This window comes from Eupeodes corollae, chromosome 1, assembly GCF_945859685.1.
Source record: "Eupeodes corollae chromosome 1, idEupCoro1.1, whole genome shotgun sequence".
In the NCBI taxonomy this organism is placed as follows: domain Eukaryota; kingdom Metazoa; phylum Arthropoda; class Insecta; order Diptera; family Syrphidae; genus Eupeodes; species Eupeodes corollae.
In genome coordinates, this window is record NC_079147.1 from 240394489 (window position 1) to 240413548 (window position 19060).

General features: G+C 30.4%; 1 protein-coding gene across 41 annotated transcripts in view; it reads left to right on the top strand.

Moving 5' to 3' along the window:
• Positions 1 to 16544, top strand: part of LOC129942467 (dystonin) — a 290358-nt gene extending 273814 nt beyond the window's left edge. For 13 of the 41 annotated variants that reach the window (XM_056051421.1, XM_056051422.1, XM_056051397.1 and 10 more), the window contains 12 exons: positions 1381 to 1425; positions 1715 to 1786; positions 2008 to 2179; positions 2247 to 2364; positions 2433 to 2662; positions 2736 to 2853; positions 9337 to 9515; positions 9688 to 9961; positions 10019 to 10196; positions 10562 to 10624; positions 10873 to 10980; positions 15347 to 16544. In XM_056051421.1, the coding sequence (XP_055907396.1) occupies positions 1381 to 1425; positions 1715 to 1786; positions 2008 to 2179; positions 2247 to 2364; positions 2433 to 2662; positions 2736 to 2853; positions 9337 to 9515; positions 9688 to 9961; positions 10019 to 10196; positions 10562 to 10624; positions 10873 to 10980; positions 15347 to 15497 (1708 nt within the window). In that variant the 3' untranslated portion in view covers positions 15498 to 16544. Of the gene's footprint in view, positions 1 to 1380; positions 1426 to 1714; positions 1787 to 2007; positions 2180 to 2246; positions 2365 to 2432; positions 2663 to 2735; positions 2854 to 8167; positions 8332 to 9336; positions 9516 to 9687; positions 9962 to 10018; positions 10197 to 10561; positions 10625 to 10872; positions 10997 to 15346 lie in introns of all 41 variants that reach the window. The other 28 variants (XM_056051415.1, XM_056051419.1, XM_056051432.1 and 25 more) reach the window with 12 other exon arrangements.
• The last annotated feature ends 2516 nt before the right edge of the window (positions 16545 to 19060 follow it).

Here is a 19060-nt window from a genome sequence, read left to right on the forward strand (position 1 = left end):
TCGAATAACTTCGTTAATATATAGTACAATGTGAAATTGCAAAAAAATGATCTACAGTAGTCCGGTTTTTATATTTGAAAGTTGATACAATTAAACATTTGTCAGAATAATTTAAAACTAAATTGATAGTTACTTTACAAACAAATATTATAATTAAACAACTAAGTCGAATCAGCTTAGAAAAACATAACTATATTTATATTTAGTTTTACAAACAATTTAAAAAGAAATTACAACGTCGCATAGATACCTAAGAGATCGATCTTATGCCAAGCAACGTTAAAAACTAGAATAAGAAGTAAAATTTAAATTTTGTCGTCTTTATCTTTTTTGAAGGCTTTCCAAGACACTTTTTTGGTTTCATTCTGATATATTAAAAATTCAAAACAAACATTTACAGAAAAAATCAAATAAAATTTTGAGTCGTCAGCTCATTGGAATAACACAAAAGAGTAATTAAATTATCAAACATTACTTGAAATAAATTTAATGAAATTCTGTCTAAAATTGCCGTCATAGTGTTTTGAATGTTGGACACTACTCGACGAACACATCCTCACACATCTAGCTTCGAGGAGGTATTAAACGTACCAATGGCAATGCAACGTCTCTAAAATTAATTTCCATACTCAAGTAAAATTAAAATCTTCATCCGCAGTAAAATTTATTTGCTGTTATTATCTTATAACTTGTTGTTATGTATTCTTGTTTACAAAATCTTGAGTTGACGATCAAATTTGAATTCTAAAAATCAGAAACTTTTGAAAAAGTATTACTAAATTTTTGATTAAAACAAGAAACTTAATTTGGTTTACCAGTGTTATATGCATCCGTTTAGATTTATCGTAAATTTCCTTAAACATATCTTAAGTTTAATTCTATAAAGGAAATTCAAATTCAAACTCATCACTCTTGCAACTCACCACAATCAAATTCCAAATAATGTACAATTAAAACAACATTTTTTAAAAAAGGAATAACTACTTAGGGTCAGAATGTACAATTTATAAGTTTATCTTTGTCATTTGACGCTGTGTAAATAATATACAAACTTATTGTGTCAATGTCTTCTATTTCTCTAACATTTGTGTTCTTCTTCTTAACTATACCTATGCATATATAACTTCTATTCTGTAAATATACATTTGTTTGTTTATATTCAATCTAACAAGAATCAAACAAATAAAAAAAAATATATAAATTCACAAAATACGAAATGTGCATCATTAATATTTTATGTGTATATCCTTAAAAACAACTGCTTTTCTGCTTCCTCTACTCTGTTTTCCACTCATCATAATTTTCTATAATAATTCTCATTCATTGTTTGTTTTGTTTGAGTTTGACTAATTTAAACATTTCCTTTTTTACATAATGTAGCTTCAAGGGCTCCCGTGATCAAGGCCTTAACATGCGCAAGCAGAGGTTAGTAAAATTTGAGCTTACATAATCTCTATAAATATTATTTGCAATTGGCTGCTTAACTAGCAACAAAAAATTAAAAAGAAACAAATTTAAAATAAAATGAATGCATGAAAAAAAGCTTCCATAATATTGTGGAAGCTAATTTTTCTTAATATTTAGTTTTTTTTTGTTTTTTCTTAAATTAATAAGTTTTTAATTTCATAATTTCTGTTTCATATTGTTTTTATTTTTCTATTTTGTTTCATGTAATATTTGTGTGTTGTGTGCTTTGAATTCGAATTACCATTAGTCGTGTGACACCAAGTCGTGAGACACCCGATAGAGATCGCTTGCCTCACTATGGTCCAAGATTTTCACCAAGGTAAGGGCATGTCATAAATTGGTATACACTGAAGAAAAAAACATATCTCTCTTAAAAGAAAACTTAAGTCAATGTCGAGTTTGTTCTTATCATTTTGCTGTAGAATACTTCCTTACATCATCTGAGTAGTGTTGCTTTTACATTAATTTCCATTTCAATTGTTTAGTCTTGATTATGTTTTTGTTTTTAATTAAAACTTTCAAAACGATATTATTCGATAGTCATGTACCTGAAGCAGAGTTCCGTTCACCAAGAGCAAAACTTCTATGGGATAAGTGGCGTCATGTGTGGTTATTGGCGTGGGAACGACAACGCCGTCTACACGAACATCTCGTTTATCTGCAAGATGTTGAACGAGTTCGCCGCTTCAGCTGGGATGACTGGAGGAAGAGGGTAAGTCTATCTGAGATTTAAACTTTAGGATACCTTTAACTAACTAATTTCAATTTTTTGATGGTAGTTCCTTAAGTACATGAATCACAAGAAATCAAGATTGACAGATCTCTTCAGAAAAATGGATAAGGACAATAATGGTTTAATACCACGTGAGGTGTTCATTGACGGAATCCTTAGCACTAGTGAGTTTATTATGACTAAACTTTCAAAGGCTCGTAAGGTATTAATAAATATATGTTTTCTTCTTAAGAATTTGATACATCTCGAATGGAAATGGGCGCAGTAGCTGACTTATTCGATCGCAACGGAGAAGGACTCATCGATTGGCAGGAATTCATTGCGGCACTTCGACCAGATTGGCAAGAGCGTAAACCAGCTAACGACTCTGATAAGATTCATGATGAAGTTAAACGTTTGGTTATGCTTTGCACGTGTCGACAAAAATTCCGTGTTTTCCAAGTCGGCGAAGGCAAGTACAGGGTAAGTCATAAAAATACTCCATCTCTCTTTTAGAATGTTTGTATCTAATTTTCTGCGTCATCTCTTTTCATAGTTTGGCGATTCGCAGAAACTACGACTCGTCCGCATCCTTCGCAGTACTGTGATGGTGCGCGTTGGAGGCGGTTGGGTTGCATTGGATGAGTTCTTACAAAAGAACGATCCTTGTCGAGGTAAGTGATGATCAATCCAAAAATTTCATTTAGTAAAATAGTCTTACAAAAAAAAATATATAAAAATATTAATCAACCAAAGGAAATGGTCATTTAATAAAAATTAAAAACAAACAACTTTAATTAAAATTAATTATTAGCATATTCTAATATTGTTCTAACGAAATTTTAAAACAATCAACAAACAATTAATTAATTTCTTACAAAAGTAAAAACACATGCATAGATTAATATTCATCACTATATTGCGTTATTTCATTATTATTATTATTATTATTCCAATGCAATTAACATTTTGTTGAGCTAAATTGTGGGGTTCAAGTAAACATTTCTTTTTTTTCTAATTTTGTTGTCAAATTAAAATCAAATCAACAAAACTGAATCCATTTCACTCATGCTTTATACTCGTATCATATCAAAAAATAATATTAAAACAAATCTGTGTAAGAAGGTGTTTTAGTCTACAAAAACAAAATTATTATTATACATCTAATTCAAAGTAGGTGCTTGCACATAATAAAACAAACTTTAGGTGCTTTACTCACGTAAAATTGTTGAACAAGTAAAATATTAATGTTTGCGAATTTTACAGAGAAATATATGATCTATAAATGATATCTTGTTAATTTTATTTATTTTCAATTAAACATAAAACAAAAAAGAATTAAAATACAAAAACGATATATTATAATACAATTTTTAACATTTCTATTTTCACGCTCCAACGAACGGTTCGTCAAATTAAATTTGAATATAAATAATATCGTTTTTATTCCATTTCAAAATTTGACTTTATCTATTTTTTTTATTCTCATTTTTCCTCTTTGATTTTATTGTTTTATTTTTCCAAATCAAAATTAATATTTTATTTAAATATCTTGTTGTGTAAAAAATAAATAAACAAAAACAAACAAATTTAATATAATACTCTGATCTGATCGACTGTCGTGTATTTTAATTGAATTGATTTTTCTGTAAAATTATACAATAATAATAATTATGCATGCTGTGTAATTTATCACTCATAAATCATTATCATCATCATCATGGTATTTTATATTAAAACAAACAATTATGACATCTTGGTTTGATTTCGAAATATAAAGTTTCGTTAGTTTTACCAATACCAAATCCAAACGATCCAAAACAACATGAAGCCTGTTGTGTTTTACATAAATTTACTCTTGATCAAATAATGGCCATTCAACAACAAACTGCTACTGGTCAGTGAAAATTAATTAAATAAGACGATATTTCTTTTATGGCGGTGCAGTCAAGTTTTAAAGATTTTGCATATCTGTTATTTTATCATTTGCCATGTTTTCATTTTTATTTGTCTCTTCATTCACTCTTTTCATCATTTAACTCATAAAATGAAGAGAATGGTGTACTTGACTCGAATAGCTGGGTTTTAATTCCTTCACCAACCAAGGTTCATACAAAATCAACACTTCTAGGAGTTTTACCGAGAAATCTTTCACTTCCAATATTTTTGATTCCCCGGATTTTAAAAGGCTATCAGGAGTTTATCCTGAATAAGATTTCACTTCAAATTTAGAAATGATAATTCGTAATATAGGTATGTTCAGAAAAAAAGGTCTCCATTCATTTGTCTGTCTTTGGTATGGGAACAGGGAATGAAATATGTACCTACTGTTTCTTCTGATTTCTCTTAAACTGATGGCATAACACGACATTTAGTCCTTCTCCAATCTCTTTTCTTGAGATATAAGCTTTTTGAGAGAGCGGATACACAGAATGTCCCAATCCATTTTTAAACATATATTGTCTTTTTCTGTTCAGAAATGGAACGAATATATGAATATTTGGTTTGCCAATTGTTTTTGAAAAACACCAAGAATTTGCAGATCCAGACAACATAAGGTACTTTATTTGCAGTCAACTGCATTCTTTGAACGACAATTTTGACCAAGGGAACTAGTTAGATTTTCAAGTGTCATACATTTGAAACTCAGGCCTTTACTTCACTCACCTCTACCTTCAGTGCATCGTACGAAAACTACCAAAAATATTATCTCTTCAATAAACTCCTCAGGCAAGCTACAAGTCTACCACGATTTGTTTTTTGTATTGTAAAGAAGTATTACTCTTTTCTTTTCTAATTTGACGAGTAACCCTTTTTCACACAACATTAAATGGAATTGTGCAGAAAATAAATAATTCTTAGAGAAATTAAGTCCAGCTTTCAGTTGAATCAAAAAAAAAATCATCAACTGTCATTTTGACGTAAGTAGACTTGTCTTGATAGTTAGGGAGATTTTCAATAAAGTTGCCTTAATTTGAAGGAGATATTATGCTAGATTACAGATACTAGAAACTTGCCTTACTTTCAAATCCCTTTTGTCGTCCGAACCTGCCCAATTTAATTCTGATTTAAATGACCAAATAGAAATGATTTTTTTTGTTGATATTTGTTAAGTGTTGCAAAAAAGTGTCATTGCAATCAATTTAACAATATCAAAAATCAAAGAATTGTCATGAATATTCTATTAATTGAGTTAGAAGAAAAGGCAACACAGTGTCTAACTATCAGGAGGCAGTTAAGAGATCACTCTAATCGGTTGGAGTTATCTGAAATATTTTAAAAACTGTTAAGAGGAAGTTAAGAGATCACAATAATTGGTTGGAGTTATCTGAAATATTTCAAGAATGTACTTAGTTACATTTTCAACTTCAAGTAACAAGTAAACAAGTTCTTTCACGAAAATTTTAGCAATGTCAGGGTTTCCCTAGATTTTCATATATTGCATATTACTTTGTTTACAATTTATTGATTTTTTCTGAAAATAAAACAAAAATTAATATATTTGTCCCAATAAATAAACAAGTTAGTCGAAAAACATACATTTTAACGTTGTTGTCATCCTCTTCGCCTTCAAAATTTAAGTAAAACGTCAAAGCTTCCAAATGTGTGAGATTTCGCCCGAATAAAATGATCATGATAAGAGGATATTTTTCGTGTGGAATGATGTTTAATTCAAGCTCCTGATTGAACTGAATATTTATATCAGTTCAAGTAAATAATCTTTTAATCTAAAATTGGATCTTATTGTAATTCTGTCTGCACTTTTCTAACACCCACTTGACTAAAGTATTTCTTCAAAAAAATATTACAAAATTTATATCTGTTACTGACAAATTTCTTATACAAAAACATTTATTCAGTAATGTGTTTCTTGAGTTAAAATTGTAATGGTGCCTTCATAGACACCTTAATTACCTCGTCTTGTCCTCGTTAAGGGCCCGTTTTGAACACATTCATAGGATTAATGTCTATTTCCTTTTAATAAGTAAAGAATTGAAAAGAACTTTTATTTCTGTCGATATAAACATCGCTCCCTAAAATTTTGAATATAGGTTTTCAATAAGATGCTTATTTTTAAGAGAGTAAATTTAAGTCTGTTTTATTTTAAAAACGAAAACATGCACTAAACATTGATGATTAGTCAAATGGCTACGGTAGCCTTTTCATACAATTTAGCATGAACAATTCTTTCACAAGTACTGCCTTTTGCGAGGAACTGACAAATGCTCCAAGAATCTAATTAATTCTCGCATTTGTCTTAGATTTTTTCACAAAAATTCTATCTTAAAGGTATTAAATCGATTGTAGCTCATTTACGTATCTTATCTTTAATGTGTTATTTCAAAAGATTCCGTAGTCAATTTTGATCACTTCTTCCAAAAATAATACGGTCATGAAACTTTTCTTGCTAATTTCTTAACAGCAAACTATGACTGCAAAATTTCAACATTTTTAACTATTTCAATACATTATTAAAGGGTTTATATTGTGGCTTCAAAAGTGCCCGAATAATAGGCTATTAAAATTCCTCTTATTGGAAAATCATTTAGTATCGTTGTTTTTGATATTTCACACCTCACATTTGTATTTAAATTTATATAAAATTGTTCGTTTATCGACTTTTTCGACTGTCTAAATACCGATTTTTTTTAAATAAAAGAGACTGCGTATGCTCTGCTCTTCTAATTCATTAGAACTTTTCCCCTATTAATTGATGTCAAAATAATTAACCAAAAGCTCTATGATGAATTTTGGCATTCTATGTTCTTGCTACTAGAACTAGGCGCCCGCGGTGTCTATTGAAGATCGAAATGGATTCGGATAGTTGCTACACAATGATCAGTATTTTCCTCAAAGTTTGCCTAAAAGGTTTTGATATTCTTAAGAGCATAGTCTTCCAATATCAAATTACATATTTTTTGTATAAATTTATACTCGCCTTAATTAAATTTGCTACACGGTGTAAATGGTTGTAGAATGAGTAAACTATTTGCTTGTTTAATTGAGGACCTGTAATCAAAAATCTTGGTTAGAAGTGAACTTATGCTGTAACTTATTATTATCTCCTTGTCAAATAGTTGCTGCATATCTCTGTTTTTTCATTGATTCTGCCTCTTGTCATAAATTTTCCAACACGTCTTATTCTGAAATAAATTATTATAAGTCTGTCACCACCGTTAATGTTTGGTTCTCCAAGTCGCTTTAGCAAATAGTAAGACTGATCTTATCCAAAAGAGTTGAATATATTTACATAAAAGAGTATTTGCAAAAATCTCAAGCTCTGTGCAATTGATTCAATATGGTTTCTGTTTTCCAAAATGTTTTATTTTCTATAGGAAATAATTTTATGAAAAATATTGAAAGCCTCCATCGAACATAATTTTTAAGCATAAGAAAAGAAAAACAAACTTATCATAAATCCATACTGCATATTTTGTTGAACCTCAAACATTCCATTGCTTTTTTTATCTTAACTTCGCCTTTCATTTATAATAATAATTTATAACAATTCGCTTTATTATTATTAATTTAAAATTTTTGGTTAACCAAACTATGGTTGTTTTTTGCTTGGTTAGTTTTAAACATTTTTATTTTTTTTGTATTGCCTTTGCTTTTTATAAAAAGATATTATGCTCATTAATGAATGCTTCACTAGAAACAATTGAATTTGTTAAAACAAAATAACTTTGGATTGTTCTATTTTTTTTCTTAATTTGTTTTATACTAGTCGTTATTATTTTTTGTTGTTAATTTTTTTGTTTTGTATTTTCTTAAATTACAATTTTATCCATTCCCACGCTTCCTTCGGCAACAATTTATAAACGGTACCCAAAACCGTATCGCCTTTTTTACGCTGGTATATCGACTGCTTTGCCAAATGCAAATTTCACTTAAATGTGTCATCCATCTTCAAAAAAAAAACAAAAAAAAAATACAAAAAAACTGCCACCCATTTCAAAAATAACAAAAAATCAATTGAAAAAATAGCTAAGGGACGCACTAACATTGAGCTGCGAGAACAATTCATTTTGGCCGATGGAGTATCACAAGCTATGACGCCATTCACTAGGCGCCGATCAACGACCACGTCTACAACCCCGAATGGATCTGTTACACCCGCATACATGAGCGGCCAAGGTCCCATCATGAAGGTAAAATCACCATAAGTCCTCCTAATTAAACATTTTTCTCACATTAAAAACAATTCATTTTCTCATTTTCGAAACCAATTTTTGTTTTGGTTTGTTGTCAAAAAGTTCATTTACATTATACATAAAATTTGGACCAATCTTTTTTTTTTGTTGTCAACTTTGCTCTTCTAAGCCAATTCATGAACCAAGGTCCTGTAATTTTCGATATTACAGAGGATCTATCGGTTCTAAATTATAATCCCAAGGCATTGATTATGTCCAACTGATTGATTTGGTAAGTATTGTTGTTTTAGCTGCATAAATAGAAAAATCCCCCTCGGTCTTGAAGCTCTGCTCTCAAAAGGCTAAGCAATAACTACTGATGTTTTGATGATGATGTGTGGTGTGATGTTGTTAAATACGTATCGTTTTTTTTTATTTTTGAATTTTATTATTTACCGTTAAAGCATGATGTAAAGGTTTTTTTTTATTCTGCTAGATGCAATTTTATTGTTTTTTTATTTTTTGAGTTTTAAGTTAAAGTTGAAATCGACATTTAATTAAACAAAAACTCAAGCTGTATCATATTTTCAAAAATCATTTGGTATTTTTAAGTTGTACAAAGCACCTTGTTCAGTGTTAATTCATAAACGGGTATTCTGATTGGAGGTTTTGTCATATATGATTATTATTATATTATTTTTTTTTGCGTTTCTCATGTGGATTTTTAATTCAAATCAAATCAACGCCTTTTAAATGTGTTGCAATATTAATCCAAAAATAATAAATAAAGAAATTTGTCTTGCATTTTGTTTGGCTTTAAATTGAAAACGAAACGTAATAATAATTTCCCTTTAAACAAACCGCAAACAATATTATTATTATTTAAATAAATAAATAGATGAAAACAAAATTAAATGATCATAGACTTTGTGTGATGATAAATTTCGTATTTACATAAATAGAACGGTTTAATTTACATAAATGTTGTTGTATTTCGTGATTATTATTATTATAATGATATAGCCGACGAACACTTGGCCGAACTTATGCCAATCTTTGAACGACTACGTGCCCAAGAACAAATACCGTGTGCATATCCTTTGCATATGGGAGCAGGTGGCACAGTTTTCGTGCGCAGTAACAATAGTCGTTCTGTGCCCTTAAGTCCACATGCACCACATTGTCATCCCTCCACGCATTGGGTAAGTTGCGATTATTACATATAAAGAAAAAACCCAAAAAAAGGAAAGAAAGTAATTTGTTTTTCTTTTCCCATCGATTCCATTTCACATCTTTCATAAAATCTCTTTTTTAATATTGATGCGAAAAAATCAATTAAAAATCATATTAATAATTCAAAATGGCCAAATTTAGGTGCGAGAACGAACAAATCGCTCGATACCAATGTCGCGACCATCACGATCATCACTGTCAGCTTCGACCCCAGATTCACTTAGTGACAACGAAGGCGGTCTGACAGGGCCATCTGGCAGGTATACCCCATCCAGAAAAGTGTCTTATGCACCTCGAACGGGTATGACACCAGGAGGATCAAGAGCCGGATCTAAGCCTAATTCAAGACCTGCAAGTCGACAGGGTTCTAAGCCACCATCAAGGCATGGATCAACTCTATCATTGGATAGCACAGGTAATATTTTTAAATATACTCAAAAATTTAATATTAATCATTTTATGATGTTTACAGACGAAACAACCCCATCACGCATTCCACAACGCAGACAACCTGTAGCAGCATCTACACCTACTTCAACCGCACAACGCCCATCAAGACTTTCAGTAACACCAGCAACATCGAGAACGAATGGTGTTTCCACTCTCACTCGAAAAACAGCATCTGGATCAGCAAGTCCCGCTCCCACAAGGTAGATCATTATCAAACAAAATAAAAACGAATTTATTTCATAACTTTCAATTTATATTTTCAACATACCATCATGGTTTTAATTTAATTTTTCAATAATTTTAAAACAAAATGAATTATGACTTATTTACTTAAATATTTATTTATTTTTTTTATTTTATGTTATGTATCTCCGCATTTCTAATATTAATGCACGAATTAACAACGATTTCATTGCGAAAACTTGATCAACTGAATTTTAACACAAAATAACAATTTTTTATATAATTAATTGAAAAAAATGAAAAATACCTACAAAATACTAAACAATTCTAACAATGAATTAAAACCAAACCACAAACAAATAAAATTAAAACACGATCACAGCAATGGTGGAATGAGTAGATCCTCTAGCATACCAACATTAACCGGCTTTGGCTTCCGATATAGGTAAAACAAAAAGTGCATTTAGTGATTTTTGTCTTCTTATTTAATTTACACATTTGTTATTTTATTTATTTTAAATCATCATCAACTTATATATTAATACTTAATTTAACATTTTGTTTGCTTTTGTTAATTATATTTGTTTTAAAATTATAGTATACTCATATTTCTCTACTTAACTCATTTAGAAAAAGAAAATTAATTAATACAAACAATTTAAATTTACATTATACTTTATAACAATATTAAAGCCGCCCCTCAAGGATTCCAATAAGGCAGGTATCGACAGACAAGTCATTTCCCTCGCCATCCAGTAATTCTAGTTCGACAACAAACAGTTATAATTTAAGCAGTTTGGGGTAAAGATTAACGCAAGTACTTAATTCGAAAAGTGTGAAATCGATGTTTTGTTTTTTGTTTGTTTATATATTTTTTATTGTTCTTCCTTTTATATAAATTATATTCTGTCCTCGCTCCCTCACCCCCGCCCCTACCAACAACTACCCTTATGTTTAAATATTTGTTGTTGTTTTGTTTTCTGTTTTTATATCGATGAATGAGTTTTGGATTTGCTTAAATATTATTTATTGGTTTTTGCATATATATTTATGTTTATGTGCATTAACACAAAATATGCCTTGTGTTATTTATTGAAAATGAAATGTACATAAAAAGCAAAAGTTTCAAAATGGCAATTTATGTACATACACATAAGAGACACTGTGTGCAACTCCATCATCTTCCATATTGGTAAATACTCATATCTTCATCATCGTTTGCAATGCCACAATGTCAGAGTTTAGTGTGTTTTTTTTTTGTTGATAAGCACTAAAAAATAAACAATATAATAAAACTATGAATTCATTTAAAGTTTTTATTTTATTAATTTCTTTTAATAAAAAACAGAAAGAGGCCCAAGTTTTCTGCCTGGAGAAAAATATTATCCAATTAGGTTCTTAGGATTTATTGATGTATTTGAAGGCAATTTATTTGTTCTTCTGGATTTCCAATCAGGATATGTCATTTGAGAAAAAGTCATAGCAAATTAGATAATGTCCCCGGATCAAGTCATTTAAGGGGCCGGTTATAGCAATCAGTACAAGCCATCATCATCAGTACAATTTGAAACAGGAGGAATCTGAAATGTTCTCCTGATGAGCATTCAAAGCAATCAGTAAATTTACGACATTAAATTAAATGTTTCATCAGTAAAATTTTTATGATCTGATCGGAACAGTACAAAATTGGAACACCAACAGTTAAACGATATGCAATTTTTTAACGTATTGTAATATTCGGCTTGGTCCGACAGTTAAAACTTTTTCACACTTGCAAATAAAACACAATTTTACCTTATTTAAATTATTCCAAACTTATTTATTGAACACTTTCAATTAATACTTTTCAAACACAGTCTTTACTCAATTATTACTTTTTAAACACAGTCTTTACTTTATCGCAGTTCACAACCAATAATAATCCCGCTTCGCTTATGAGCGCCTATTTATATACCTTAAATCGGTTCGAGAAACTACTAGGGTGTTCTCGATGCTTGACGAAGCTATTTCTCCTCTTAATCACTAGAGGTTCTTGTATGCGCTGAATGTTCTCGAAGTTAGTTCTCCTCTTAATCACTAGATGTTTCTCGATGCTTAACGAAGCGAGTTCTTCTCTTAATCACTAGATGCTTAACGAAGCACTATATGTTGCCCCTTATTTTATTCTACTATAACACTAAATCATTCCGTGTACCTAATGGTGCTGTAAGTTCTGTTAGAAGCTCAAAAACCATAGGAAAATAACTTTAAAATATTTTGTATTAATTTTTTCATGTATTTGGCCATAATTTCAGTTCAATTAAAAAAGTAGTTTCACTCAAAATGATCGGCCTCAGCTTTAATGCCAGCCCTTAACCGTGGTCATCGACCTACATAAAGCGACACCAACTGTTTCTATTGATATTTTTAGAACTGCTTTAATTAAAATTATCTTAAGGTTCTGACCATACAAAATAATCTTAAGGATTCAACTATAAAGCGAGAGAGAGAGTTTCCCTAAGGCACTTTTGTTGATGTCTTAGCTTTTTTGTTTGTCTTACCAAAACCCTTTAAAAAATCCATCTGTTTTCATTAAAAAGGGTATTTGGTTAACCATTAGGAAATCCTCTACCATATTTCACATTTGTTCCCCAAAAAAGGCAGGATGAGACACTTTATAAAGTGAGACTTTCAGTGAAACCATTTCAAAAGGTTGGCAAAACAACCGTTTTAGTTTGTTATAATGATGTTCCATAAATTGTATCTTTTTCTTTGTTATAAACTTCTTCAACGGTTTAAATCTTTTCTTTCGAAAAAAAAGAACTATTTTATGCACATTTCTCGCGTGTCATAGTAATACCCGTTTGATCAACAAATTATGTGCAGATCGTCGAAAGCCATTTATGCTTTGTTACTCCCTAACTACCATTGCAATTGGAACAGTACAAATTATTTCTAATTATGTACATACTCTGAAAATTAAAATTTTTTGAATAGATTTTTTTTTCTAGATGGCTTAGTTTCCATTTAAGGGACTTCATTTTAAGTCAACTGCGTTCTTTGACCGTAAATTAAGACCAAGGCAACTATTTGGTTTTGGAAGTGTCATAAACTTTTAACTCGGAACTTAACTTCCCCAACATCTACCTTCAGTTGGCTGTGCAAAAACTACCAAAAATTGAATTGCGTACAAAATACGCAAATAGGCAAGCTACAATTCCATCTCGACCTAATTTTTGTATTTTAAGGAAATATTACTTATTCCTTTTCCAATTTGACAAAGAACCCTTTTAAATAAACCATTAAATAAAATTGTATAAATCACAGGGTAATAAAGTTCAGTTCTCAGTTGAATAAAAACTATGATAAGCTGGCATTTTGACAAAAGTGAAATTGGCTGCGTTGAATCTCTCTCTGGATAGGGTATCTTGGATAGGTGGATTTTTAGATACTTTGTTGAACGAGTTGGATAACTGTATTGAGATAGCTGTCAAAAAATAAAAACAACTTTCAGCTTATCACAAAAAGCAGAGAAACATTTAAGCTTCGAAATCAAAATTGTTGTAAGATAAAACTTTTAATGAATATTTCAACTGATTCGTCGGACGATGATGAATTTTTGTTTTGAAATCAGACATTCCACTGCTTCTTTTTCTTGAATGTAGACCGAAAATGAGATCGAGAGCAAACTCAGATAGGCCCTAGAAGATGGCACAAGGGAACTTATTGTTTCGGTGTCACTAAACATGCCTCGTTGAGGTAAATTTCAGCCATTATCTCAAAGTATGGCCAATTCATTCGCCCTCGACCAGTCGACCATATTTTTTAATTTTATTTCTAATTCCAAATCCTTCTCATCAAAAATTGACCCGTGTTCTTCAAGAACCTTTGCAATTTCTTGAAAAATTGTTCTTCACCGGGTTTTTGGGTCTTGGAGCTGTTCCTTTCTCTTTCTGCTCTCCTCCAAGAAGAGCAGAATGGATTTTTGTTCCCAAACTTAAAAAAAGGGAATAGAGTGGTTCTTCTTTGGGATTTTGAATCATCTGAAATAATAACTTACCTTTAATTTCACCGACCTTATTTGCTTGTAACTCCACAAGCTGTCCGCCTCTATCTGCTTTTATACATAAAAACAAAAAGGTTAGATTTATTTATTTCCACAAGATTAATATTTATTTGCCATTTTTCATTTATTTAACAAATAGATCGTAATTACCTTCTAAAATTCTGAGGCAAATTCTTCTTGAAATTCAACCATGTGTTAAATTAGCTGTTCTATCAGATACCTGCATACCCCAAAAATTCTTGGATACCTTTGGGTTCCTTTTTTGACATCTCAGCTATTTTTGATCAGCTGTTATTTTACACGTAAAACACTAACAAAAATGTATCCGGATACCCTATGTGTTTGAGATTGAACGCAGACTAACTTTCCAATAATTGTTTGACAGCTAGCCATTCAGATGCTTGATCTTTGCCTTACTTTTAAGTCCCTTAAGTCGCCTGAACCTGCCCGCTTCCACTCCGAGTGATATTAAACTCGAAATACTAGCACAAATATGAGTATGAAAACCATATTTTTCTTTCCAAACATAGCCCACAAACATTATCCATCCAAAACCACGATTTTTACAATAGGTACAATTGCTACAACTAAATTGCTTCTCGTAAATCTTATTTTGAATTGCAAGAGAAGAAAAGAACTGCGCTTTAATCCCCCCTACCCTACCTTGCCCTACCCCTCTAAATTTATTTGTTCCACTTAAATTGTAGGGTATTTTGCAGGAAGTGTTTATTGAAGGCTCCCAGATTAAGTTCTCCATCAAGTGAAGCTTAAAGTTTTTTTGATTTTCCCTTATTTCCAAATAAAGCCTTTCGAATCTTTATGGCGATCGCTTTAGTTTTACTCGTTTTTTTATATTTTTCTTTTGTTTTATGTTTTTCAAAAAAATAAAACAAAATTAACAACTAAATCGTTACTTTGCATTTTTTCTTAACCAAACTATATAAAATTTTGCATGTCACAGAAATACATAAATATATCAACTTTTATTCTATATGAATATTAAAATAATAACAAAAGCAAATTGGATGACTTTTTGAGTGTTTTGATGTTTAATACACATGTATATTTTCTTAAATTAAATTAAAAATAGAAAAACTAACCTTTGACTCTGTTTTACTTTAGGAAAAATCTCAGTGGTAGTTCAACACCATCGGGAATGCAAACACCACGAAAAGGATCAACAGATCCCACATCTGCAAGTGCAAGAGCTGCTGAAGCACGTAAATCACGTGGTACAACTCCAATAAATCAGCGAGAACCATTTAGACTTTGAATGCAATAAAAATTAAAAAAATATATATATACATATATTCAAAAACTACTTAAAAAACAGAAACAAAAACAAAAAAAAGCTCAAATAACTACAAGCAAGTGAGATTGCATATTTAAGTTTTCAAAATTAAAAATTCACCGTTCGCCGCCGACTTAATTTATATTCTCAGTATCTTATTCAAATTGGTTTTGATTTGAATTTAAGTACCGCTACATTAATTAATTTGTTTACAATTCACATTCAAAAAAATACATACATCTGGGAAATTCCAAGCTTGCGCTAATATATCTTAATAATTTACTAACGAAACTACATAAGATTGAAAAAACAAAAACAAAAACAAAACTAAGAAAAGACAAAGTAAAAACATTCATGAATTTAAAAACAAAACAAACAAAAAAATATGCCTCTGTTGTATATAATAATTAGATAATTCCATTGCATAAAAATAATAATACTTTAAAAATTATTAAGGTAAAACATTGTAATCGTTTTTTATACATTTTCTTACATATAATTATTGTATATGTAATATTTAAAGTAATTAAAAAGAAGAGAGAAGAGAGTCACAGGTATTTCCCTTGCATGAATAAAATCGCCAGTTTGTTTGTGCGATGGAAATAAATGTGTCGTCTGCCGAAATACATATTCGAAAAACAACAGCAAAAATGAATAACAAATTTACTAATCAAGATAAGAATACAAGTTACTTTTTTTTATTATATTATTATTTAAATAATTTTAATTTAAGCCCTACTAAAAGTCATAATTTTAAGTTATTATTATAATTAGAGTTCAATTTTTATTTTTGTTTATTATTTCTTTTTTAATTAATTATTCATTTATAATGATAAAAAATATTATTACCAGTACTAAATTATTATGTTATGTATAACGTTGTAATTAACTTCCCTAACCAGTTGTTATACCCCCTACCTATTTGTTTGAAGAAAAAAATAAAAAAAAAAACATACTGAAACAATAAATTTATGCAAAATAAAAAAAAAGTTATAACATTTTGCTTAATAAAAAAATTAAATAAAAGAATTTGGCTTTTTTTTATTTATCTCTTCTTGCAAATAAAGAAAAATAAGGTTCCTTGTTCATAGTGTCCGTTAAATGGAAAGTCAGAGAGCATAGTTTTGGTCATGGATAGTCAGGGATTTTGAAAACCGGTGAGGGAACACGTGCGGAACACGCTCTGAACAAAGTCTACTCTGAACACTCATATCTCTTTTTGAAGTGCATTTGAGCTTTAAAATATCGAACCAGTAAAATTGAACTCAACTCTCCAAATTGTATTAAATTTTTTAACACTAAAATTATCGCAATTTGTTCTGTCTATTTAGAATTTAAATTTACAGTTTTCTCATTTATGAATTATTCATTCATCTATGCATCAATGGAAAGGTATCTTCTTGTTGTATGGAGCAGTTAAAGCCACACCTCTTTTGAAGGCTTGGTTGCGGAAATAACTGCATCTACAGAAAATTTCTGATCAACATGGTCGAACATGGAGACTAGAGCTCACAGGAGCTTTTGGTTTGCAGATGTGAGTAGAGCTTGAGGATACCTTTCTTATGATGTGCATATCGATGGGGTCGGAGACAATGTTGAAAAAATTATTTTTTTTAGACAAGGGGTTAGCCCACAATTTTTTTGAAAAAATAGACGAACATTTTTTTTAGATATATGCATCAATGGAAAGGTATGTTCTTGTTCACATACATATAAGAGTAGTAGGGTTGGGAGTTATAATGTTTGGATGACAATATCGAGCCCTTCCCGCAAATTTATTGTAAGCGCCAAAATTAATTTTATCGTAAACGACAAATCAAAAGCTTACTGCTGGTCCTTGAAACAACTTGTACCCATAGTCAGTATTGAAAATTAGTAATTATCCTTAAGTTAAGAAACAGCACTAGCCTCCAAGGTTCTATGTGTTACTAGCAAATTTTAATAATTAAGTTTTCTTTTTTATTGAAAATGTCGCTTACGATAAAATGGCGGGAAGGGCTCGATATTTATTGGCTCCAGGAGTGCTTGTTTCGTTTCCGGATTAATTGGTCTTTCACTGTTGGTTTAAATTTTCTCCTCCGATGCTAATTGAAATTTGTACATGAATAATCAAAGATATGTATTTGAAGAATACTCCTGAGGCTTTTTCTTATCTAAGGAACTTTTTAGCTTATCTAAGGAACTTTTGAGCTTTTTTTTAGAATGCGTGTTTTGGAATGTGAGGGATTTTTAATATTTTCTAATTTATTTTTAAGGCAATGCTAATTTACAAGGTGCAGAGTAATTTTGTTTAAAATTACAAGGAAATTAAGAAGAGTGGTGCGTGACTTACAGCTCTGAACCCTACTACTCGTGCATGTGTTGTAGACAAGAAAAGAGCATTGTCTTAAGAATAAATTATAAAAGAATAAATAAATATAAATATTCCCCTCACGCTTAATTTCTTTGCACAAAACTCTTTCGCCAACCTGATACTCAAATACAAAATTATATTTGATGCTCCCCACCAGGCGACCATGTAGCGTAGTATGTTGGTATTAATTTCTCTCTTTTCTTTAAGATCTGCTTTCAGTACTTTTGAATATGTAAACTAAAACAAAAGTTAATACTGCGCGTGGTGTAGTGTCTTTCGCACCAGGCGATCATAATATGTAGATGGTATTCTTTTATCTTTTTTCACTACTTTCAAATATGTTGATCAAAACAAAAGCAAGAAAAAAGCGCATGGTTTAGTGTCTTTCTTATATTTTTATCAACACACAAACCATGACCTCCAATGCTACTAAAGGTTTAACCGCACCCATTTTTATCAATTCCCTTTTAAACTATGCAAAAGATTAATTAGAAATTGAAAATTACAACTACAACCAAATCTCTAACGAAATACTAAGCAAATTAAAAAAACAGCTATATAAATACCGTCTTCAGTAGCATGGTCGCCTGGTACATCAAACGAAATTGAGTGGTGATGGAATTCCCTCCAACCACTACATCCATTACGGCTGAAACACAATTCATATTCAATATGATTACCAGGCGATCATGCTACCTAAGGAGGAAAACATAGTTTTGGTTTTTGTTTTCATATGCATTTGGTTAAAGATTGGGTTTTAGTTGCGCTTTTCGATTTCTATTTTCGCTTGTGCTTTGCTTAAAAAGGAATTGAGGAAAATGGGTGTGGTTTAACATTTATTAGTGTAAAGTTGGCGATCATGTTTGTATGTATTTAGAAATATAAGAAGAAATATTCCCCTGAGTCTAAAATCACGCAAATAAAATATGCTCCAACCTCTGGCGAATACAAAAATTAAATTCACCAAGAGACCATGTAACGTAGCAGGTATTTTTTTTCTCTATTTTGATCTGCTTTCAGTACTTTTGAATATGTAGATCAAAACAAAAAGCAAATATTGTGCGTGGTGTAGTGTCGATACTACTAAAGGTTTAACTTTAAAACGACTAAACCAAATCTCTAACGAAATGAAAACCAAAATAAAACAAAAAAAATATATATACCTCCTTCAGTAGCATGGTCGCCTGTTTTT